The sequence below is a fragment of the Zeus faber genome, assembly GCF_960531495.2.
Source record: "Zeus faber genome assembly, chromosome: 2".
NCBI lineage: Eukaryota > Metazoa > Chordata > Actinopteri > Zeiformes > Zeidae > Zeus > Zeus faber.
This window is the reverse complement of record NC_137189.1, coordinates 34,874,992-34,901,972: the sequence shown is the minus strand read 5'-3', so window position 1 is coordinate 34,901,972 and position 26,981 is coordinate 34,874,992. Positions and strand designations below refer to the sequence as shown.

Genomic DNA, 26,981 nt, shown 5'->3' with positions numbered 1-26,981 from the left:
GCAGTATGAAGTTAGCCAGCTAACAGCGTTTTGCTCAATAGAAAAAAAACACTCAAAGTAGGGCTCTACTTTATCCATTCCGGGGGGTGAGGGTTAGGGTCAGGGTTTCTTTAACTGCCTCAATGCGGCAACTCAATTCATAAGCAGTATCGTGCAATCACCGAAGTTTGGCGTATTTTAATTTGTCATTAATCAAAGCTCAGCTTAAAGGGGACTGTGGTGTGGGGAGGGTCTGGTTGAGCAGCCACACCTGACCTGGATCTAGGTGATTGGGTCAGTATGGCTGCATACCTGTGGCTAGTTGGTTGGTCTAAGGAGCAACAGGTTAAACTGCCTTCCCCACACTCTCTCAGGATAGGAGCCCTGTCAAGACACATTCTATCTGATTCCGGCTAATTCCAACTGGCCAACTCTCTACAATAAACTGGTCTTCTGTGCCAGAGGGCCCTGAAAACGCCACTTGGGTGGCGTGTGGTAGGAAAAACGGGCACAGGCCCTATTATGAAAAACTCACTTTTTCAGTGCTTGTGCACATACATTTGGGTATCTTCTGGGCCTACTAACACACAAAGTGTGAAACAAGACAACTCGGTCAGTTTTTAGTGAGTTGTGTGTTTCAGAAAACATGTCCTAAAATGACCTGTTCAGCTTTGTGTCTCAAGAGAAATCTTTTAAAAGAAAGAGCAATTAAAGCCAATTGTTGGTGACAAAACTGCAGACAATGGAAATGTAAGTATTTAAAAAAATAATAATTCTGCTGTTTCTGTGTGTGTGTGTGTGTGTGTGTGTGTGTGTGTGTGTGTGTGTGTGTGTGTGTGTGTGTGTGTGTGTGTGTGTGTGTGGAAGGTTTACTCTACTGTAGGGTGCGACACACAATCCACTCTGCATTTCTCCAAACAAAGCCGTAAATGTATTTATTTTATTATTTTTTCTGCCATTTCCATAATTGAAATGAAACTAAAGCCCCAAGCCCCGCTGTATCCCGCGGTGCTCCAAGCTCCGCGCTGCAGTAAAAGTCAGAACACACTCATATATTAGGCCTTGTAGGTCAAATATGAGTGAAGATTCAGCAACTGGATTGCTTATTTCTCGCCTCGAATTTGTTAAGAAACAGATTTTAGTGTACTGATAGGGTGCAATCAGTGAAAGCTAAAGAGTAAATACAGGACTGGGAAGCCAAGCTCCAACCCCATTGGCTTACAGAATCTGAAACTTGTGCTCAAACCTCACTGGCTCACCAAACTAGGTGCTTCAGGAGGATGGCTCCTCCCACTGAAACATCCCGTTTTCTGACAGGGTGGATTGGACGCATGTTAGATTGGCTCGAATGCATAATCGGAGTGGTATTTTCAGCAAAAAAACGTAAAAACATCTCTTCGGGAACTTAGAGACCTATATTGACTTTGTGAAAGGGAGTATAAAAGGTAATTTTTTTTCTTACTCTTCCTAGAGGTGGAGCTGGACCCAGGGGTCTGGAAGATCCGGCTGGTGGCAGGACCCTCGCCTTCTGCCGCGAATGCCTGGACCTCAAGCCTGTAAGGGCTGGCCAGACGCAGGCCCGAAACGACCAAGAATTTCTGCTCCTGGAAGAGAAGGGATGGCCGAAACAGAGGGAGAGAAGATATCGGTTTAGAAAAGACATTACTCTCAGCAAGTGATTAACGCGCAATTGCTTTTGGACATTGAGAGAATCGAGTGGAAATTGGAGACCCAATCTTGCACCCATAGTGCGACTCTTACAGTCATTTGAGAATTGATCTATGTGTTGTTGCGTTTTCGTCCGAGGCTGGTGGTAAAAATGGGATCCTCTGTCATGCAGTAGGAGTTCAAATTTGAGCTGTGTAAATTCTCTTTCCATTTCAGTCTTCTTCTTTGTTTTCTTTTGATTTCTTTCAGCGTTGCGGGTAAGTGTAAGGTAGGTCTCTGTGTCAGATGAGTTAATTATGTGCAGGCACTGTCAAAACTCTCGGCATTAGCCAAAAAGGGTTGGGTGAACATTTCAGTAATTGTGGACTCAGCTTTATCATTTTTGTGTGTGTGTGTGTGTGTGTGTGTGTGTGTGTGTGTGTGTGTGTGTGTGTGTGTGTGTGTGTGTGTGTGTGTGTGTGTGTGTGTGTGTGCGTCTCCTCAGATTGTCAGTATTAATTAACCAGTACGAGTAGATTCCAGTATGGGTCTGGCCACTTACTGGGGGGAGGATTTGAGACTGGGAGATGAGGCTTTGGGGAAAATTGTTGTTGTCTTTGATTTTGCTGTTGTCTAGGTGACCATGGGAGGTGGCCTCCGCCCAGGTCACCTGGAAGCCGGTGGGCCACGGTCCAGAACGGGGCGCAGACAGGGCCCAGCTGAAGACCGCTGTCACGTTGACCCCGCGGACATCGAAGGATGCCGTCAGGTTCTCTGCCCGGGCCTGGACCTTCTGGGAGTCCGGTGCTGTGGGAAGAAGGGCAGACAGAAAGGGGTTAAAAAGAGGTGGGTGTAGATGAAAATAAAGTAGGGTGGATGGATGCCACAATGAGCCAGTTAGAAATAACAAATTTCACTGATGGACCTATAGATCAAGACATATGAGCGGCTGATGGTCATTAATCAATCAACTGATTAAATGACTGGATGAAGAACGGATAGATTGATGGATTTATGGATGAGTGACTGAATGGAAGGGTTGATGGTTGGATAAATTATGAATAAAGGCTAAATTGGGTTTAAATTAGATGTATCCATTCATGAATCCATTCATGCGGCCGCTCATGAAGGATGGCCCAATGAAAAATCCTCAATGAGACAAATGGATGGATGGATATATAAGTGAGGATCAGTGAACCATCAATCATATGAATCCACCAACCAACCAACCAACCAATAAACAGACTTAAATCTTAAACACAATATCTCACCTTCTCCAGAACAACCAATGGGTTTGGCACTCTTGGCCTGGATGGTCGCACAGGACGGCGTGAAGAAGCTAATGCTCTCCGCGGGAGGACGGCCATTACTGCTGATGGGCTGCAGCAGAACAGCGTACTTGCAGGAGAAGAGCAGGCCCGGCAGGCTGGCAAAGTTGTCCTGGATCAAGAAAAACAGAGAAAGCAAAGAAGAAAGATGGTGGATCAAGTACTTAACCGACTGGATCAGAACGAAAGACTTGGGAAATGTGACAAGTGATGACAAGACTTGCTTACGGTTGGTTTGTAGTGAAGAAATCTTTTAAATTGAATGACTTAAACGACTCGTTTGCAACTCAGTAACTGTAGCCAAGGATACAGGCGTTCACTGAGACTCAACACTCAATTTGCGAACAAAAAGAGCAGAGAGTCGTGGGTCGCGAATTGCGCATGTGCCTCAAATTGAGGCAATGAGTCCTGAACCAATTTGCCAAACGAGAAGAGCCTTGGCAGGAGCCTTGGGAGACATTTGGCTTTATTCTTACTGAATGTGACTGATTTACACTTTGCAGAGTGACTCGTAAAAATCGGGATCTCCCAAAGGACCAAACTTTTTATTACTAAACACAACACCATCTATGAATATGAAGAAAAAAGGTACCCGTGTGATGAGCTTTTCCGTGGGCCTGGAACGGTTGTGCGTGCAGTGCTCCGGTCCCCATTGGAGGCGGTATCTTCCAGCGGCAGGGTCTAAGGAAAAGGAAGAAAAGGGAAAAAGAATAGCTATAGCAATCTATTCCACGCGGAAAACCAATGTGTTTTCATAGTTAATTTGTCCACAGTGCTGTCTTGGCAAAAAATATAAGGGAAAAAAAAACCTTCTCGATCCTTGTCATGGGAGTTGAGCAAAGGTCAAACGAAATGATTCAGTAATGAACATTAAATGGGGAGTAGATTCCTAAAAAAATACATTTTGATTTAAACGAGAAGCTCACTTAATACATTTTCTCAGCCTTTCTCCGACTACATTGTAAAAACGTCGCATCCCTTCCTCTGTGAGATGAACGCAGCCGCGGCTCCTCTAGAATGTCCGCATTGGTTACGTTCCTCCCGTCAAACCCATCAGATGTGATTACAAATTCAGCCATCGTGACACGCGGTGAAAAGGGCGACCCAAATCTCACACGTCAGACGGGTCACCTCTACTTAGATAATGTGGCTTTTAAGGCACGATAAGCGCCAAGCACTTGAACTCAGAATTTAAAAAATGTTCAAATGTTGCTCTATGTTCGATTGATTGGTAGGATATAACAACAGATATCATTGAAAGTAACTAGTGCTTGATTAAATATTGGATTCAATGCTTTCTTACTCTGACTGTAACAGCACTTTTTTGACATTAGTTCATTTATTTATTACCTAAAAAAAAAAGCAAAGGATGGACACTTGAACAATTACATAAAAGTAAAAGGAAATTGAAGACAAAATGTGCAGGAGATCCCAAAAAAGTGTCTCTCCCAAGGAATTACAAAGAAATAAAAATATATTCATAAGTGAACCCAGCTCAGCTGAAATCAGCCCTTGTATTAACATAAAAATGAAATGTTTAAATGGAGGAACCTGATTCTTACTTGTGTATTACTAGTTGTTTAACTTACATATTAAAAGTAACTACTTGAGTATACATTTTTGCTTCCCTCACAATGTGCAGTATAGAGCAGTGGTTCTCAACGTGGGGTCCGGGAACCCCAGGTGACCTTCGAGGGGTTCCAGGGGGGCCCGCAGCAAAATGAAACAAACACCTTTATTTCATTTACAAGACATGAGCACAATGAGAGAATGTACAATAATGACAGATTTGATCCTAGTTTCACTCCTATCTTTTGTGGACTAGTCGCACTAATTCAATCTAACAATAAAATCATTAAGTCTTCCCAGATTGGGGTCCCAAAGACAGAATCTTAATTAAAGGGGTGTGTGGCCTAATGCATATCGAATTGAGGGTCCTTGGTCTAGAAAAAGGTTGAGAATCACTGGTCTGGCTGGTGTTGGTGGTTTTGCGCCACGCGTCGACAACATCCCATCTTCAAAGCAAAGTGCCTTCATGTGAGATAGTTCTAGATGATCCGTGGCCTTTTCAACATCACTGGGAGCTTTGTGTTGTGTACATAAGCAACAGAGAGGTGGTCATCTCTCAAAGGGTGTCTCTCCATCCCAGACGGAGAGAGCCTTATGAAAAGGGTTGTGGCCAAAAGTGGACATTGCTTTGCTTTGCAGTTAAAAAAATAAAATAAAATACATATGAAACCAAACATAAACAAAATATTCATACAATAAAGTTATTTTGTGGGAAAATGATCCAAGGACCAGAATGAAAACTCTCCTGGAGGTACTTCATGGTTGATCTCGAGGTATGCTTCGGGTCATCGGCTTTGCTGGAATACCCGACCTGTCGTCAACTTCAACGTCTTGGTCTGGAACACTGCCCTTGAGGACGTTGTCGTCTGGAATCTCTTAAGATTTGATGGAATGCATTGTTCAACCTGAAGAATAATTTCCTGGAGCACCATCTGCCATCCAACCCCAAAGCATCATGGAACCATCTCTGTGCCTGACAGTCTGCAAGGTGTCCTACTCTACAAATGCTTTACCGTCAATTTTTAGTTTCATCAGTCCTAGGCACATTGTTACAAAAGCCTTCAGGCTTTCCCAAGGTTTCCTATAGCGTACTTCAGACGCTGAGTTTCGTGTTGAGGTCGTAGGAAAGGCTTCATTCTGGAATCTCTGCCATGGATGTCTTTGTTGGCTAAAGTGTGTTTTCGTGTGTCGTTGTCCATGAATGCCTAGACCTGTCTCTGCTACAGTTTTCTGCTCTTTTGCTGTACTGCGTTGGTTCTTGTGAGCAATTCTCGCCAGGATTTTGGTCAGTTCTTCTGGATTCACTCCTTCAAGGTGGAGAGGCCAAGGTCTTCTGGCTTGACTTCAACTGGTCTATTTATCTTCCATTTTCTGATTCTGTTTATCACAGCGGAAATGGGTACATTTTGTTTCCTTCGCCGTGTTGGTGGAAGTGAAATTTCCCAATAGTGGCGTCCTTGAACCCTTAGTTGCTCTTGGTTGTAAAGTCCATGCAGAGTAAATTCAGTGATTCGTTTATGAACATATTATACATGTTAGAAATGAAAACATGTGAAAATGTCAAAGTTAACAATGTAGTACTGAATTGTGGAGTTTGGGATAAAACGCTGTTTTGGGAACACCTGGAGTAAAAGGTGTTTATAGCAAGACCCTGAACCCATGCCACTGACAACGAGAACAAAAAAGAACCGTCCCGCTGGTTTGACCGCGTACATTAGCATTAGCTGCATGGTAGCAGGCCGCGGAGCCCCGACCTGGCCTGTGGAGGAGCCAGCATGGGGGCACCGGCGTGCGGGGAGTCCCGCAACCAGACAGGTGCGCTTTGAGGTGAGCAACTAGACAACCAGGACTGGGTTCAGCAAAACATTTCAAACTGGAATTGACCTACTCCAATGTAAACGTTTAACATGATTAACATGATTGGGCGTGGTTTCAGCTTCTTCAGCGGACACACCCCCAGCGATTGAGAGCAGTGGGAAATGCCTTTTTTTTCACGATTTTGAAACCTCATTCATATATAATGGCCGATTTTTTTGATCATTCAAATTTGGCTGGGTGGTTAGTAATACATTTCTCTGTGGTGTGACAAATTCAGAACACATATTTTTCTTTGCTTTACAGGGACTTTGATTCCAGGCAGAACAACCTTATAGAATAGTTTGGAAGGCATGGTGTAGCCTGGGTAATGACCGTTTTAAAAAGTAACAACAAATAATATAGAAAAGGTTCCCAAGCTTTTACACGGGGATGTTAAAAATGCCAAATAAAAAGCAATCTTGCTTTAGAAGAAAGGTGTCACGTTTTAATAATAATTTATGAGGAATTCTTAAACATCTGATACCCAGCAATCTGCTGTTTTAACTATAGGCAATTTTTAGTATTGGCTGGTTACAATCACAGCAGGCACAGCATGAGTGGGACCTCTTGGAATTTGGAGTAGGTCATACAACCCAGTCGAACCCCTGTACTGTCTACGCCTTCACACACACGAACACAAACACCTTTTAAAGTACTGTATGCAGTGTATGTACCTGTGCTGCTCTGCCAGTAGACACGCACTTGGAGCTGGCCGTCCTGGTAGAAGGGTGTTCCCACGTCCAGCATGTCCTCTGGGGGGAGCCTTGCGGGGGTCGGGCTGGGACCTTACGTTACCAAGGCAACAGAAAGCGATTTTAAGAGGCACATTTGTGAACTTAAGCAGACAATAGGTAAAAAAATTGGTTAAATCAAAATTATTTTGATATTTAAACACAAAAGGTCTCCATAATGTGAGCTAATAAGAAGACAACAAGTAGCTTGTAGAAGGATACCTTGACATTTTGAAGGTGTTTTTTTTCAGCTTTTAAATATGCGCTGAAGTTTCTATTAGTCCGTAAAGCACATTTTATTTCCATTTTTTGCCCATTTAAAAGGGACGTTGACACAAGCCCAGACACACTCAGGGGTGAATTCACAAAAGTATTGCACAGCTTTTGTGCAAATAACACAAAAAGCAAGCGTCTTATTCACAAAGCACCCGCAAACTGTGAAATACACTGCTAACTGCGCTGGCACACAAATAGTGTCTCGCTGTGCCAGTGCTATTTGTGCATATTTAAATTAGGTATTTTTCATACATTTGGTGTACAATTGGACCCTGTTTATGCAAATGAGCCTCAGTGCAAATAGCGTCCAATCTACAAACACTGGTGCCAATAGCCACACGCAGTAAGTGGGAGACCTCGTGGTAACTGTATGACCAAAATATATATTTTTTAAATGCAGCACTTGTCGTCTTCAGAGAGCTGGTGCAATTGAAGCGCATTTATAAGGGGTGTCACGCCTAGCCTTTCCAGTGATTAGTAAATAATATTTTCACATAATTATTATTATTATAATCACTGTCACGGCATCCAAAGGTAGCGGAACAGGCAGCAGTCCATGGTGGTTTTCAAAATGCACTCCAAAAGCAACTTGTTGAATTATTTGCTGTATGAAAAAGGCGTTACAAAAGTTGACAAAAACAGTTACTTAATTCCTATTAAACTCAAAAGATATTAGCATTGGTCATAGGACCACGGACAGTTCCGCACGCCGTGTCATTTCGGGTGCTGGGGAAGGAACTTGGTAGAGGAAAATATATGAAATTAATCGTCTTAATTTCTACATTGTAATATTAAGATTCAGTTAGAACTAGAATTTCAGAAGTAAATATTTAAATGACATACATTTTTATTATTATTATTTTATAATTATTATTTAAAATAACTGTATGGGAAGAGTACACTTTATTATTGATTTACCCATACTATTTCAATGTTATATAGTCACTGCACATAAACCTAAAAATATTAAGTAAAACCCGGGGTCCCCTGACATCCACCCTCCCTCCCCCTTTCATGTTATCCAGCCTTTCCAAGGATTTCCTTACAATTTCACATTTAACACTTAAAATCAACATAACTACTGTCCGACAATTATTTTAAGTTTTGTATTTATTTAAGACTGATAATTCGTAAAAAAGGCATGTGTACTGTAGAGCAGTGACGTAAATGCATAATGACTCTCCAATGGAGAGCTTCCCCGCTGACGCATGGATCATTTACTATGCCACATGGATCATTGCGATCAGACAAAAAACAAGGGCAAATTGCACTCAGCAGGAAAACGTTATGGCCGTGTTTGCGCTGTCATATCATTAGCACAATATATTTTGTGAATCGGACATTGACACGGCGCGGATAGCGGGCGCAATTGTTGCACAATTGATGGTGCTATGAGCGGCCGCAATCCATTTCTCTGTGAATTCGCCCCTCAGAAAGAGTCACTTGAGGAATAAAACAAAATATGGAAATGGAGAAATTCTCATTCTGCGATTTGACAACTTTCCCGGCAAAAGGTAAATGGTTAAAATAAAAAAATAAAAAATCGAAATATACAGGTGAATGTATGTGTCGCTACTGAGGTCTTTGTCGTACTTGGCTGCGTGTTGAAGCGCAGGACCGTCTTGGGACCCTTGAGCTGCTTCTGTCCCCACAAGGACACGGCCTGTACCTCCACACTATAGTTCCTATTGGACCGCATGCTTTCCAGGTCCACCCGGTTCTGTATGGGTCACACACACACACACACACACACACACGCACACACACACACACACACACAGACACACAAAAATAAATGATAAGCAGAAATATAGATACACGTGGAAATTAAAGGGAAATGACAAATTTATACAAAATAATGTATACTAAAATGTATACTAAATATATACAAAAGTATTCATATGCATATGAGAATGTTAAGCAACCTCAACCTTTTTGGCCCATGACCTCATTCCCAAGTCCCAAATTTTAAAGTCTAAATGATATGTGTAACAATTTAGATTTAGGCCTATATGCTACAAATTGGGGTTAAATAACAATCTTTCTTAATGTACTTTAGAAACCATTTAATGTGAATTTCCGCTTGAATTTGGCAACTTTTATGATGTGGTAGAGCATTGACAGAGGAACCCATTTAAACTACTTACCTCCATATTTTATAAAAAAAAAATATATATATATATATATATATATATATATATATATATATCCTTCTTTCTACCTCCCAATTCCTGTCTCTCGCCACTGTCCAATACAATACATTTTGAAAACTGTCCAAAAAATTAAAATTTTTTAAAAAAACCGACACTTTAAGAACAGATAAATAATCAGTCAATAATACACACACTACCTTAGATACGGACCACGTGACACACATGAACGATTACTCGGAGCGTGGTGGGATCTGAGGTCGTTCATTCAAAATGTGCACATTCCAACAGTTAAAATTCAGTTGACTACTGGAAGGTGTACGTTTCCTTGAAAACGTGAAAAACATAAAACGACTCTGTCATTCTGTGTCTCCCTCAGCCCTCATAGGACTTGGCGCTGGATAGGAAGCCATACGTCTCTGGTGATGACGCATTGCTGATGAGATCAATGTTTTTGCAGATTGGGGTTTTTGGGGGCGTTTGCCGAAGCCCCCAAAAGACTGCCAGTCAGGAAATTCTTGTACTGGCAAATCAGCTATGGCAAGGTTATTTCTCCCCCCTCGTCTTCCAGAAATATCAACTTCCCAGCTGGACGGTTTGCACTCCACGGACCTTAGAAAACAAACACGGAAAAGCGCGAGCCCCTCACCACTCGGACCGTCTTCCTCCGCTTGGCGGAGTGGGGGGCCGGGGGCTCTGCGGTGCTGCTCCAGCTCCACGACACCTTGTAGTGATGGACGGGGAGGTCCGGTTCCCCACGCGAGCTCCACCCGAGCTGGGCCTGCACCGCCCGGCCGGGCCCAAAGGTCATGTTGGACACATGGAGGTCCGATGGCGCCGGAGGGCTGGAGGGGTCTGAGGGTGAAGGTTGAAAAGGTCCGTTATTCACCAACAAGAGAGAGGCAGCCACAGCCGTCGGGGGCAACATTTTCGGAGCCTACATATCATTATCTTTCCTCATCATCGATGCCAAATCTGTCATCTTTATTTTTATATAAAGGATATTTTTTATTGTAATTTATTCCGATTTTTTGTATATTTTCTGTTTTTCTATCTTTATTTCATTTATTGTATTATGTCAATTCCTCATTACCACATTTTAACTGTTCATTGTTAATCTTTCGGAAAACTTTTCTTATTTATTGATTACTCTTTATTTCATCGTTAATTGTTTTTTTTTTTTGTTTTATTTTCCAAGCAAAATTGTATCTAGCCTCAGGTGAGCATTTACGTTTAGTACACATTGTCAAATATCTACTGTTCATTTTATGTGTAAAAATCTTTGTTTATGTTAATGTTTATTTTGTTGTTAATTTTCTGTTAAGCAAACTTTCTTGTTTCCTTTTTTTTGGGTCTTTTTTTATCATTAATTGTTAATTTTTAGGTTTGTTGTATATTTTCACATTTTTCCATGTAGCAAATTATCTATCTATCTATCTATCTATCTATCTATCTATCTATCTATCTATCTATCTATCTATCTATCTATCTATCTATCTATCTATCTATCTATGTATCTATCTATCTATCTATCTATCTGTCTATCTGTCTGTCTGTCTGTCTGTCTGTCTGTCTGTCTGTCTGTCTGTCTATCTATCTGACCTCTAGTCTACATACACAACCCATACAACTGGAGCTCCATGTGAAGACCAGATGAACTGTTTGTGTTTGTGGAATAATCAAATCAGACCAGTGTAGGACCAAAATGAACCCTGCTCGTCAGCTGGAACATTAACTTAATTCAAAGTGTTTCAAGTCATTTATTTATCGCCGCACGAAAATAAACCGATAGTGAGTGTCCATTAGGGCTTCACATTGGGAAGCGCTGGCGGGACGCTCGCCAACCCAATTAAGCCTGATTCAACTTCATTAGAGCCAATCAATACTCTCTATCTCTCTCTCTCGCTCGCTTAACGGACCTCTGCTCGACTGGATGTGTCGGCTGGGCGTGGTGAAACCTCTGGTTCCGTGGATATTGACGGCCGCCACTCTGAACTGGTACCAGCGGCCGGGCTTGGTGTCCTGGAGCTGGGCCGCCAGCGCCGTGGTCTTTAAACAACGGGAGGAAGAAACAGACGGTGAGTCGTGGGATAGTCGGTTTACCCAAACATGAATGGATATGCGTGAAAAATGGTTTTAATCAAACACCAAAGAAAGAAACACGACTATCCAACGTTTTTTACTCATATGAAAATAAATGCGAATGGACTCTATAGGGTGCTTAAGCCGCCACTCAGAAAAATGGAGTCAACATCAAGCGACAATGACCTGGTCCTACTCCTGCTCAATTAAACCAGGAAAATGTGAAATATTTGAGTCCATTCATTTCTGAGAAGAAGGAAAGAACGTGGAGAGTTCCACTTGATATGCATGCATGCATTTCATGCATTACAGCATTCCAGCTATTGCAGCTATCACAGCAGTTGCCATTACAGCATACCATGCATGCATGGATGGTATGCTGCAATGGCAACATGTAAGAAATAATAAATATAAATATTATCTACTTGTGAAGAACTCACACGGCTAAATAACCATTTATCTAATTCATCTAATTGGCGGTCCTTGATGCGAGAAAGCTTGAGGATCACGCGTCTGACTGAGTGTGACAGGGAGGCGGCGGGGTCTGCCAGACACCCACCTGCGCCACCTCCTGCCAGGGCGTGGCGGCGTCCTCGCTGGGCTGGATGCCGTGGTTCCACCTCCGCTGCAGCACGTAGACCACCGGCTCGGCCGACACATTGAAGCGGGACGACCAGCGCACGTCCAGCCGGCCGGGGGGCCACTCCTCCAGGGTCAGCTCCTTCCTGGGCCTCAGCGGGACCCCTGGAAACACAATAAAATAGATAGATGGAAATAAAAATGAAATTATGTGAATTACTCAATGGTACAGTGGCTGATGCAGGTTTAAAGTTTAAAGTGAACTCACCCTTTGTTAAACAACAACTTAATTAACTCATTAGTATAATATGTGAGTATGATATTTCCCTTTTCTTTATTAAATGCATTCCGCTTGTTTTTCCTTTTAATGCTTATTCTTACCCTATTTTTAATCAATTTCATTCTTTTAAATATTTTATAATTCTACTTTGTAAATTCATTTTGTTTGCTTTGCTTTTATTGTTACTATTTGATGGCTTTCTATTAATGTGAAGCGCTTCAACTTGCCTGTCGTGTATGAAAGGTGCTATACATATAAATGTTATTATAATTATAAATTTGATATTAATTTTCTTAATTATTTAAACAGTATATTCATAATTCATTTATGTTTTCATTTACATTTTTTATATATCTAATCATTTTTTAAATCTATTTATGAATGCATATGGATATGTTTATTCTTGTTATTTACTACTCATTACTCTTTTATTTTTCTCTTTATTCATTTCATTAATTTCATCATTAAATGTTTTTTCTTGTTGCCTAATGCTTATCAAAATAGGAACCAAAGTAAATAAAACAATAATAATAAAAACTAATAATGAGAATAATATCATATATAATATTATAATATATATATTTTTAAATAAAATAATAAAAAAATAAGGAAATCATTTCTTGCACACATGCCTAAACAATACATAAAACAGATTCACAAGGCAAAGCTCCAAAATATACAATAAATGCACACATCCCAGATCTTCTGTCTCTCTCTCCTTCTGTCTCTCTCTCACACTCCACATCTAATTCTCTGCACATTTTGGATCAGTGCTCTCAGAGTGGACGGGGGCAACGGTGCAACCCCCACAGAGGACCCAGCACTTTGCTAAGGGCAGACAGGGCGGGCGAGGGCGTACAAGAGGAGAAATTACTTTATTATTCTTTTTTTTTTCTGGGTCATTTTGATTTGATCCCCTCATGGCGTTTGCCGCTGTCATCACATTCTGGACATTGTGCTTTTTCCCCCCCTGACTGCCCTTTGGTCGGTGGCAGCCATAACAACGCTTACTTTATATTTTTTCCAACTAATTACGGCATCTTAAAAAAAACAAAGGCCATAGAGAATGCAGGGCCTTATTTCCACAAGTATTTTTTTACGTTTCTGTATTTGGCATACATGTTGAATATAAAAAAGTTATAATATTTTTTTCATATATTTTAAATTATACATTATATTATTATATAATTATATATTATAATTATATACTTACTCATTTATATTATTCATGATCCGCTGTTGCGACCCCTAACGGGAGCAGCCGAAAGAAGAAGTATATAGTTTATATTATATAAAATTATATTATATTATATTATATTATATTATATTATATTATATTATATTATATTATTTTTTTTACATAAAAAAACAGTTTTTGACATTTTTAATTTCAAATGTTTATTTTATTTTATTTATCATTTTGGAAGACCTGGAAGAACATGTTCGTTTCCACGGAGGTTGGTGATGCTAACGCCAATGCTGTGGTCGTTTGGGTTAGTCAGTGGTTTTGTTGTCGGTTCCTCGTACCCTTGTAGAGGTTCTTGGGGGGCTGGCAGGTGTGGCCGCACCCGTTGGGGCAGCACTTCTTCTGTGCCGGGCACTCGGCGTCTTCCTCGCAGCTCTCCACGCAGGCGGCCGCGAAGCCGCTGGCCCGGTCGGCGGGAGGGCAGTCGCCCTGCTTGGCCGCCATCACTGAGCGCAAGAACTCACAACTGGTCAGACACTCCCAGTGCTTCCTGGGAAAGGTCAGCTAGGAGAGGGGGAACAAGGGAGGGCGACGTCACCGACGAGCAAGGATGAAGCACCAAAACTCCGCCAGTTAGACGACAAAGCCCATTACAATTTGAGGAAAGCGAGAGTGATGTTCGCTGGACAACAAAGATGTAATTGCCAAGGTATTTCAATAAAGTCATGTACGTGAGGAAACTTCCAGAACCTTCCTTAAAGGGGACCTATTATGAAAAACTCACTTTTTCAGTGCTTGTCAACATTTTTGGTCTGTGATTGTCCTACTTATTGTAATAATAGAAATGAGACAGGCTGTTCACATTTGTGTCTCCTCCCTACATCACTTGGAGACTCATTAGATTAGAACCTCCATCCATCTGAGTGACTCCACCCACGGCTGGAGAACTACCAACACCCTAAGCATGGGAACTGCTCTGTTGGCTGAAGAGTGAGAATTATGTACAATTGACAATCAGAGGGAGTCAACTTTTTTCTCCGGGGCGAGTACACATGTGTCCCTGTTACGCACAGGGCTTTTTTTTTCGTTTGTTTCATTCAATTAGAAAACGGGGTAAAATAAATAAATCCCAAATAAAAACACACAGTTTTTTGGGGCAGTTTCTTTTTGTTTGTGGTTTGTTTGGAAAAAAGATCGCTCCGATCTGAGCTGCAACTGCAATCCAGCGACTGGATTACTTATTTCTCACCACAAATTTGTTCAGAAACCGATTTTGGTGAAATGAGTGAAAGTTTACATACTTCATTAAACAGAACACTACTACTCACGCTCAAAACCCATTTGCTCACAGAACTGGGGGCCTCGGGAGGGATGCGACACACACTGAGACAGTGCGTCAGGAACAGGAGGGTTTTGAGGCATGTTAGAATGGCTAGAATGCATAATCTGAGTGGTATTTTTTAGCAAAGAACTTCAAAGGCATGTTTTGGGGACCTCAGAGACCTACAGTATATTAACTTGTTGAAAAGGAGTATAACAGATCCATTTTAAGCAGCTGTGGGTTAGGGAAACATCTAGAATCTTCTGGTCAGGCACTCGCAATGCTTTCTGGGAAAGGCCAGTGAAATAGGTTGGAACAAAGCCAAAACTCTTTGCTGCTGATCACAGCGCCAAGTCCTGGGTTGAAAAAAAGCAAACCTATCCTACAAGGTATCAATATTTAGCAACACAAGCCACAGAATTTATATCCAATATCCAACAGTGTTGATGTAATAATTCATGCCAATAAAAGCCTTGACTTTTGACACTAAATAAATGATGGTCTTGAGGTTGTGGTTTAGCTTAAGGTTAAGGTTTCTGAGCACGCTTTCTCTGTGAAACCGTGGCGATGCGTATCTGGCCGTACCTCACACAGGCCTCCGCAGCGGCCTCTCCTCTTCGTATCCCAGGAGTCTTTGCATGGCTCCAGGCACTGCAAGCAGAGGTGGGAATCAAACAAGAAGTCAGATGAAAGAGAGGTGGGGAAAAGAACGTAGAACAGGTCGGAGTAGAAGATTGTGTCTTATGTAAAGAGGCATGAAAGAGTGTTGATTACAAGGGAACTGTGTTGCTGCTGGACAGGTTTCTAAATATTACATGGGGGGGTCTGAGTGACACTTTGAAGCTTATTTCATGCAGTAGCTCCACTAGAGATAAATCCTATTCATTCAAAGCAAAATTTCATCCGTAAGCCCAAGAACCAGCCAACGCATTTCCCCAGCCCCACAGCATAGGAGAGCAGACCGGGTTCAGACCATGATCAGCAATATTTGCTTGGGCGAAGGTATGACCTCTGTGGAAGAAAAGGAAGTCCAGCTTGACTGGACTGAATCACACAGCCCTTAGATTCAAATGGCGTGCCTGGAATAGTAATGGGCTGTGAAACCTGCTCAGCCAATAATAACAACGTCGATTAAATGAATACAGTCTGGTTTTCAATTCTAGTGACAAGGTATAACCTGTAATGGAAGTGGTTGCAGGTTAGCCCTGGCCGGTAATTCCTGAATCCCAGAAGATCCCAGATCGCAACCCAACTCCCTCCAAACTCCTCTTATTTCTGGGTTTCTTTGGAAATTAAATGAAAGGCCTGCATTTGAAAGCTCGTAGTGGTTAGGCCTTTTTTTTTTTTCTTCTTCTTCTTTTGCATGTTTCTGGAGCATGTCTCCATTAGCATCTTTGTCCTCCTCCGTAAAATCGCATCACGCCACAGTGTGCCACGGCAGCCCGATTGTAATTTCATGCTATGGTGATAAACAGCATGGAGGACCTTGACAGGGAAGGTGAGCAGCGTTGCATCGCAAGGGCAGGTTGTCTGAAAGTTGAAGGATCAATATAAACTCCACATTAACTGGCTTTGGCTTATTTAACGCTTGCTGACGGCAACGTTTTACTCCGGTCCGCAATTAATTAGTATGTAGGGAATAAGTAGCCGGTAATATCTCCAACATTTAGATGTAATGTTTGCTAATTTGTTTGTTATTTTTAGATTACATTGGATTAGATTGTCAGATCTAGCAAGCCTTCTAAATCACATCATATTGTGGCAGAAAATGGGCAACAAGGATCACATTTTCAAGGTATGTCACTGAGGTCATGCATGTAAGGAAACTTCTAGAATCTTCCGTCTTAGGGAAACTTCTAGAACCTCCGTCAGGTAGCAGTGACTTAAGGAAACTTCTAGAATCAACCTTAAGAAGCACAGGCTTAGGTAAACTTTTAGAATCTTTCTTAAGAAGCACTGGCTTTGCGATTCTGGGTTCTATAATTTTTTTATAGAATTCATTTTCTGTGTTGTATTAAATACACATTTAAATCCTCCTCAATGAAACTTATCTCAACTTACCTCTAGCACTTACCTCACAGAGTAGAAGTCCTGGCTATTAAAACTATTAGAACTGCATATATGTATGACCGTATGTACGTATATGTATGTGACAAATAATCTCTCAAACTTGAACTTGAACTTAGAGAAACTTATAGAATCTTCCATAAGCAGTAGTGGCTAAGGAAGAAATCAACTCCCAGAATCTTGCTCGAGCAGCAGTAGCTTAGAGAAACTTCCATAATCTTCCTGAAGCAGTAGTGGCTTAGGGAAACTCCTAGAAACGTCCTTAAGCAGGAGGAACCTTCCCTTACCATCCAAAGGCAACTTTCCCTAATGAACCGAGGCGTTAGTTTTATGTTAAACATCTGTTCAAGGGAATGAAGGCGTGTGTGTGTACGTACGCATGTGTGTGTATTTTGTGGGGAGACAGTAGGTGGAAACTATGAATAAATGTGTAGAAAGTGCAGCTGCAGTCTTCAATTTACACATAAACCTCCACAGGGACCCTGCTGAGATCGCCCCCGGGGCCTGGACACATAGCGCATAGCATACACATGCACAAGGCTATTACATACAACAACACACAGGATCTGATGTTAAATCCCTTGTTAAATTCCTTGCGCTGATATACACAAACTAACATATGTTAACTGCAAGCTAGGGCCAAAGAACATAAAGACAGCATTAACTACTGTGTGTCACGGTATTAAGAAGACCAAAATCCCAGGCAATCCCCAGTCTCATATCACAAATATATCAATGTATTGCCCAGCCCTACCGCAAGGGCACAGTAGTGAGGATCACTGTCCATAGGAAACTGGTTCTAACTAATGGAAATCAATAACAATTTCTCTTATCCATACCAATATTGACAGGCCGGATACTTTCCAATGGGCAGTGTGGCATCATTTTTGGCCCTTTGAACAGCACCAAACGGCCTAGCGTTATGCCGCAAGGCTCTGGTGTCCTATTTGTGCCAACGGCGGAAATAAGGCAAGCATTTTAGGATTATTCTGCTAGATTTGAGAATCTCCCATGACTGTATCGCACACAGAAGAAATGCCAGATGCCAGAAAGTGTTACTTGTGTTACTTGTGTCATAAGGTGTCTTAGTTAATGTCTTTCAGTAGTTACAGTATACAGTACAACTAGACATACTTTCTCACCACTTACTAACCATTTTACTTGTTTTCACTTGTTCATTTTAACTGGAGTCAGTCTACACATGAATTAATGAATGAACAAATATAAAACACAAATAAGTTAGTTCCACCAGCGTATTAGGTACAGCAGGTGGCCTTGGACTAATCCGCCACTCTAGAGATTCACAACCTTTTTTGGCCCATGACCCTGTTTTTAGGTCCCAAAATTCCTTAGACAACAGAAATTTGAGAGTGCGACGTGTTTTTTTCTTTTTTCCCACTTTTGTTTTTATATTGGAGCCAGTACCAATAATGTTGCATGTATTACAATTCACATGTCGGAATTTAAACAACAGATAGAAACTAAATTGCAAAAACTGAACATTCAAAACCGACACCGCATGACTGGTCACAGTGCAAATATTCCACATTTGCACATCAGGAAACTGTTTCATGGGAATTCCTGTATCACATCGCCTACTTGTATTATGATATGAATGAGTGATTGTGGAAAAATATACCAATCAAATACCAATATATCAGCCTTAGAAATGCCCCTATGTGCACATCAAGCGACCCCACATGTGGACCTCAACCCCAAGAATCTCTGCTCTACCCTCAACCGCAGAGCGAGTACCACTGTACATACCAGCATGGAAGCCCGAGAGAGTAAGGGGCGGGGGGCATGATGGATAGAGCGTCAGTCAAACAGACAACGGCTCGCCCGATAGCACAACGCCAGCCCTGCCATCTCTAATCATCTCCTCCACCCCCGCTCTACAGGAGGGAGATCAATCCGCTAATCTTGGATGACGCGGGGATAGAGCTATCCCCTCTATTGTTCTTCGGCATTGGCTGGGTTTGGGTGGGGTTGGGTTTTTTCTTTTTTTGACGGCACATTTCGTGCTCAAATCAAGCGTCCATTTCCACTATGCCGCGGAGCAGCGTCTAGATCTGGGAAAAAGTGGAGGACTCCAGGTCCAGGGGGGATATTAAGTAGGGGAAGCACCTGAGGTCCCAGTTGAGGGGTTTCTGACTCAGCCGGGCTGGGTCCTTTCAGGGAGGAAAATTCCTTTTTGGGGGGTGGATGAAACAATGCAAGAGCGCCGTGGTCCACAGCTGGACATGTGTGTATATGTGGGTGTTTTTGTGTGTATTTCTGTGTGCATATATATATATATATATATATAATTTCAAAATATATATAATTTATTTCTCTCTCTCTTTGTGTATGTCTATGTGAACAAATGATGAATGCTTGCACATTTGTGTGTCTTTGTGTCTTTCCGTGTCTGTGTTTTAGTATTTCCATGTGTGTATTGTTTTATATATACATATTTTTATATTTATATTGATATTATTTCATAATTCATAGTCACAAAATATCATATTCATATTTATTTATATTCATATTTATTTTATATATGTATGCATATTTTGTGTGTGTGTGTCTGTGTGTGAGTGTGTGTATGTGTTTCTGTGTGTGTGTGTGTGTGTGTGTGTGTGTGTGTGTGTGTGTGTATGTGTTTCTGTGTGTGTGTGGGTGTGTGTGAGTGAGTGTGTTCATGACTGTCCAGGGATAATGGATGGAATAACTGATGTGCTGACCGTGCATAATGCCTCTGCTTTGGGGAGTGAGGCTGCGGCGCTGTTTGATTCTTCGCCCAGAGCCCCCCTCCCCCATCCACCCACCCCCACGTTTTTGTCTCCGGCTTCTTCCTGTTTTGACAAATTGCGCCGTCTTTGAGGTTCTTCCAGCACTTTTAAACACCCAGGGAGAAAAGAATCTCTCCTACACTGTCGCAGATTTCAGTGGAAACACTCCTAATTTTTCAGAAAGCAGGGCTGGGGCGATATCGGCAACATCAAACAGCACTGTATTTTTAGCCGTTGCCTCAATAGAGCTTGATAATTTGATTATGTTGGGGGCGGCTACCGGTGCTTTTTATAAGACATTTACACACAAGGAATATTTGAGAAAGTAATACTGATATTATGGCCATGTAGCTAGATCACAACAGTTAGAACAGCTATTACCACGACGGACCAATGAAAATAACCAAATCCCCAGACGATATCCGGCCTCATATCACAATATCGATATAATATTGATATGTTTCTCAGGGCTATTTAGAAATTCAACTGGTTTGACAAAAGCACGACTGGTTTCTCAACAACTCAAACGGGTGGTATCACCGACTGCCTGCTCTCTTAACAACACGAGGATTGTACCGCACTGGACTTCAACATTCAAGAGGTTTATTTGTCACATACATATACATACGTTCATACATATATGCAGTGAAATGTCTTTGCAACGCACCCGAGATTATGCACAATAGTTACTAAACCGAACATAATAGCTAAACCTAATTCCTACCGAGCAACTAACTGAAACTAACTGATTCCTAAAACGTAACGCAGTTCGTGAATAGAATAATATAAATACAATTAAAATAAAATCAGACTCAAATGGTAATGGTTAGAGTTATGTATATGGGATAGGCTATTTGCATATACAGATATGCGCAGTAAAGTGCATATACTCAATGGGCGGGCTCCGTCTTGTGCGGGAGCCCACTGTTAATTAACACTGGCACTTGCAAAATGGCCGTCTGCCTGAAGGAGATAGCGACGGAAGGATTAACAAGTGCTCATTACCGCAGAGGCCTACGGGGACATCGCGAGGCCAAGCGGCTTTCGAGTCAAAGTAATGGAGTGTCTGATGGAAACGAGCCCTGCCAACATCCTCAACGCCGTTGCTCCGAGCCAAGCGTGGCGCGCACCCCGGATCCGCGGCCAAAGAGGTGCAGCGGCCGAGCCTTGATAAAAAAGGACTTTATCAGACATTAAAGCGAATTCTCCGCATTGGAGATATTTTTCTCTCCGATGCTTAAGTCGCGACTGGTAACGCTACCGGGCCAAAGCATCCGACTTCCAAGGCAAATACACTTTTATCTCCTTAAAAATAACGTTGATTCCTGAGTTCACTTCCTGGATGGGATCAGCCAGCTCAGCACACACGCTCAGAGGTCAGTAGGTTGAATCGGTGTCAGCGTTAAAGAGTTGAAATTATACCAGCGCCGGTATTTTCAGTAAGGCTAAGAGGCCCCACTTGACAACCTCAAACATAATTACATGAAATGTGAATCTCACACACACACACACACACACACACACACACACACACGTGCACTAGCGCCTCCTACGGGTGAGAATTTAAAAAAAGGTTCCTGTAGAAATGAACTCGGCGCTAGTTGGTGGGCAGGGCCTTCCCGGTGTGTGCGTGGCTACCGAATGTGACGCCGTGATCTCATTGGCTGTATCTGTGTAAGTAAGTGAACAAGAATAAGAAAGAGGGACTGAAATCGATCCGAACTAAGGGCGCGCTCTTTAAAATAAGAAAAGCAAAAATATTTGTACCTTTTATGCGTCAGTTATTTATTCCGAATGAAGAGGCAGAATGCACGATGAGAAACGTTGTAAGTGATGGTAGAAAATACTGGCGTTTCAATGAGGTAAGAAAAAAAATTGGGATTCTAAAAATAGGATTACAGCCTTATGGATACCACTGGTTCCCGTAAATGCATGTGTGTGTGTGTGTGTATGTGTGTGTGTGTGTGTGTGTGTGTGTGTGTGTGTGTGTGTGTGTGTGTGTGTCTCCATCTTAGCACAAAATCAAACACAGAAGCCAAGAGAACAAGGTAGTGTTCGGCGGATAATAGTATAAGGCGGCGGAGGCCGGCAGCCGGGCTCACACTGGCTAATCTAATGACGGCGCTCAGGGGGAAAAACCACGGACGGGGCGGCGTGTCACCGCAATTAGCCATCGGTAAGATCCAGCGGTCGGCTAAGTGGGATGCGGCGGCGAAGACGCGCTGATAGGGGCTGGAAAGGAAAGGAAAGGAAAGAAAAGGAAAGACAAGGAAAAGAAAGGAAAGGAAAGGAAAGGAAAGGAAAGGAAAGACAAGGAAAGGAATGTAAAGGAAAGGAAAGGACGTCCGTGAAGGGCTTTTGCATCACAGCCGGTATGCACAAGCTGGCGGGAACAGGTGCCGCAGTGGTGTACAATACATATCGAAACAAGAACACGCACACACACACACACACACAGACACACACACACACACACACACACAGATAATAATAATAACACACATACATACATACACAAATATGTTCATTTGCTGTATGATTTATTACACTGGAGAAAGTGGTAGCGCACAAGTTTATAGAAAACAACCTTATAAGCATACAAGGCCTTGACACACACACACACATATACACACACACACACTCTATTCAGAGTGATTTATTAGGTTAGCAAGCGCTGACATTCCCGTATGGCCTTTTTTTTATCCGAAGATAGATCGCCTTAATTAAGCCATCTAATTTAATATTTCCCCGCTTTCTGTGATATAAACAGGAGATGAGAGCACTGCTGGTTGGCATGCGGAGTAGTGTGCGCGTGTGCCTGCGTGTGCGTGTGCATGTGCGAGCGTGTGTGTGTGTGTGTGTGTGTATGTGTGTGTACTCTTCCTACCTTAGCGCATTGCTTGTGATTCTGACACCACTCCAGGGATCCATTATTCTGCAGAGGAACAAAATGAGAGAGAGGGAGAGAGAGGCTGAATAAACTTGTCTAATTGAATTAACGGCGGTGGAGGCGGCGTTAATGTTGTAATTACAGGTTGGAGACATGTCAGAACGCGGAGGAAGACAGTGTAATTACAGTCTGTTAGAGGGCACATTGGCAAACTGTTATTTTCCCCACGCCACAGGAAACGCATCCTTATCTCACGTCGGGGGCGACGCTGGACCTCCGACGTTCCCGCGCCGCCCGACCCGTCTCACCGCCGGCGTGGAGCCTTGAGACCGTCAACCGTAAGGAGAAGGTCTAGAAACCCGGATGTCGCTGAGATCTTGAGCTGGAGCTTCTACTCTGACGGTTTCGGACCGTCTGGGTTGCCGGACGGCGGAAAAACACGAGGGAGTATCCACCGTGGAACGGCAGGTGGAGTCGGACGGATCAAACTGGGTCGAGCGGCGTGACGGATGGACGCGTCGACTCCTCTTGACCTCAGCGAGCTGTGACTCTGAGTTCAGGGTTGTGCTTCTGCTGTTTGTGGACCACCCCTGCATCTCAGACTCCTTCGTCAGAGTCTTTGGCATTGACAAAACGGCCGTCGTTTTCTCATCGCATTTTGGGAAACGGACGGATGCGCCTGTTCACTCGGACGCCATCTTGTTGGGCCGACGTTTTGACTAACAAGAAGTCCTTCATCTTTAGATGGGGGATCGTCAGTGGTGCGATTTTCTCGAGACACACAAAGGGGATCGGACACTTTTTGGGCATTGTCAGCAACGCGACCTTTGGCGTTTCAGATTTTCCCATTAGGAACCGGCAAGGAAGCGTTCTGCCCTCTGCAATGACACAATAAATACAATAAATAATAATAAATGTTTCTGGAAGCAGCAATCCAACTTCTTGCGTCTGGCGGTAACAGTAACACTCATTGTTACTGATGCTGGTTTTGGAGGACGGGAAGGGGTGGGACACGGTCACCATTTCCATGTACTGATACTGTATGTTCTATGGCAGGATGGGGGTGGGGTGGAGTTGGGGGTGGGGGTGGGTGTCTGTCTGGGGTCATCTCCTGACCCCCTCGCCGACACCCATACCGACGGTGTGACATCTGACGGGATGTCTGCAGTAACACAGATCAGAACACCTGAGTCACTTTTTTGAATGGCAGTCACTGTGAAACGCAAGACTGGACTTGTTATCACACACACACATACACACACACATACACACGCACGCACGCACACACACACACGCACACGCACACACACACACACACACACACACACACACACACACACACACACACATAACACACACACACCCACACACGCCAACTTTGAGATACCTAATTAGTGAAAGGCCAGCTCCAGCCAATTTGACTTTCTTCTTCCACCCTCAATTTCTCTCCAAACAAGAAAAGGGGGCAGAGACCAGTAATTGAGCCCTGCGTGACGGCGACACCATGGCAACCGGCGAAAAATGAAGCAGATTGACCAGACCGAGGAGGATCCTCCCACACAGACACTCACTCAACAGCCTTCATTGTAAAAAGGCTGTAGTAGGAGAGTGTGAAGACATTGTGGTAATTTCCCCGTTACTGGACGTGCCATCTTGGATGACCATGAAACACTTTTAAGGAGGCACAGGTCCAACACGAAAATCCAACGTTTGCTGCTGAAATCAATTATTTGTCGAAAACGACTGTGGATCACGGAAGGGGGAGCTGGAGATCAGTGATTCTCAACGTTTTTCACAGCCTCCATTTGATGCTCAACAGGCCAGGGACCACATTCGATAAGCTTCTGTCTCTGGGACCCCAGTCTGAGAAGACTTATTGTTAAAAATGATTTAGTCCAAACCTCCGCACTTGTCTATACTAGGGTTATGGCGCATGATCAAAACAGCTTCTTTAGTCCAATTTCTAACGGAGCCAAAATCTTGATGGTGACGTGTAACAATAACTCAAATTTCGTTTGGAACTCCCTGGGACCTCTTGGAGGAGCCCTGAGCCTCCCGCGGCGCCACATTGAGACCCACCGCTATAGAAGTACAGTAAATGGAGGAGTAAAATGTGAAAAAAACGAAAACCAAAAAACACCGGGGTCGGCCGTGAAAGATATACCGAAAGGCCTGAACCGGCTTTACAAATAAAGCAGATCCTTACAGAGCGGTAGCATCATTAAAATCTCGAGGAAAAGGGGACGTAAACCAACCAGATGGAGCGCACTGGGAATATCCAAAGCTGTGTCGGAGTGCTTCTGAGGCTCCCTTCCCTCCGTCGAAGGAGAGCAAACACCCATGAAGGTTTTGTCGGACCTCTCAACGTTCTCAGCCCTGTCCCATCATGCTGAGCGGTTATCATTGCTTTAAGTGGGTGAGCTAGATGTAGATATCATTTCGATCTGCTTTTCCTTTGCCCTTGAGCTAAAGGGGGGCGTGGGGGGGGGCAGTGTGTGTGTGTGTGTACTTGCGGAATTTGTGCGGAGTGGAGACATCGCCGCTAATCATTACACGGTGCGAACATCAGTACGGATAATATGATCAGGATAACAAGCGCTGGGAAACAAACGAGCGCGAGTCGAGAGAAACTTTTAATGAGAGAGAGCGTAGAGTGGAATACGGATCTGTAGAAACTCATACTGAAAACTTGTCTTACATATTGACCAGTTATCATGCAAATATCTCACAAAGTACAGACAGTATATGCAAAATATATATCCAACAAGTCAATACTGTCAAATCTTGTAACATTATGTAACTGACAGATGACAGGGTGTTTGTAGGGAATGAAGAGTTACATATAATACTTACCTTAAGTACTTACTTTAAGACAAATTTGAGACACATTTTTTGACAGAAATGTTGACTCTGATGCAAAAGAACACTTCTTATTTTAACAGAGAGAAAAAAAAAGACCTCATGAATTAAAAACGGAGACTCGTTCATAACTTTTAAGGTGTAACGTTTGTAAAGCTGAATTTAAGACTTTTTAAAGGCCTGCATACATCGCATAGGCACTAACTATTTCTCTAATTGATTGATTGGTGAATTGACTTGATAAAACATAAGTCAAATTATGAATGAATCAATTTATTTTGAACTTTTTATTATCAACTTATTTAAACAATTGATTAACCTTTGGTACATTTATTAACTTCTGGAAAAGAATATCACTTGATGGTAAAAAAAAATAAAAATAAAAAATAAAAACCTGTGTAAACTGTGACTTATCTTATTTATTCATGATTCAAGAATTTGTTTTCTCCAATATTTTTTGTTTTAAATCAATTTTCTTATCCATTGTTTCGTAAAAAACAAAAACAATTAATCAATCACTCCTGGTGCGTCTCACCTCCACCTGGGCGTCGTGCAGGCTGAGGCAGCGGGACGCGCACCGCGCCCGGGAGACGCTCTCCGCGGACCGGGACCCGTCTTCGCTCCGCTGCCGGGCGCCGGTCACCGCGGCCGGGCAGAGCAGGAGGCTGCAGAGCCCTAGGAGCCCCAAGAGCTCCAGAGCGCACGGTGCTTTGGGAAGCATCATCCTCGGTGTAGGGGCGGTCGGTGTGAAAACCCGAATGGATGAGGAGGCAGGGGGGGTTCTGGTCCAGGTTCAAGTACACTCCATCCAAGGGAGGAGCTTTGCGATGCATGGGAGGACTGGGAGGACAGCTGGCAGAGAGTCTGGTTTATGCCTCTAAACAAACACGAAAATGTTTTCCTTCCATCATAGCATCACTTTTTCCATGATAACATACACACACACACACACACACACACACACACACACACACACACACCTAGACCCGGAACAGGATCAGCGCGCAGGAATGAGGATAAAATACACTATATATATTTAAATCAAGTAAAAGCAATTATACTACACATGGTGAGCCTCATTCATTTTTTACAGCCTTGAACAAACTAAAACCGAAACCAGCTTGCTTCCACTAATTATTTTATTATTATTATTATTATTATTATTATTATTATTATTGCCATTATTATTATTATTTGAATTATAATTATTATTGGTGTTATTATTGTCACCGGCGTCGTTGTTATTATTATATTATTATTATTATTTCCCTGTAAAGTTTTTTTTATAAATACATATTTATTATTATTCATTATTTATTTATTATTTTTTATTTCATTTTATTTTTTACATATTTTGTGACTGCATATTTTGTGCATTGTTTTGCTGCTGTAACACATGAATTCCC

The 26,981-nt window shown here is 42.5% G+C and overlaps 1 protein-coding gene across 1 annotated transcript; it reads right to left on the bottom strand.

Moving 5' to 3' along the window:
- Nucleotides 1-1,251: 1,251 nt before the first annotated feature.
- Nucleotides 1,252-26,299, bottom strand: anos1a (anosmin 1a; the record flags this gene model as incomplete). Its single annotated transcript, XM_080023899.1, has 14 exons — nt 1,252-1,289; nt 1,442-1,583; nt 2,189-2,433; nt 2,898-3,066; nt 3,547-3,635; nt 7,055-7,165; nt 8,981-9,107; nt 10,187-10,392; nt 11,457-11,586; nt 12,179-12,363; nt 14,006-14,228; nt 15,571-15,636; nt 22,714-22,761; nt 26,111-26,299. The coding sequence occupies 14 exons, from the start codon at nt 26,297-26,299 to the stop codon at nt 1,252-1,254; spliced, it is 1,968 nt and encodes a 655-aa protein (XP_079880025.1).
- Between the last annotated feature and the right edge of the window lie 682 nt (nt 26,300-26,981).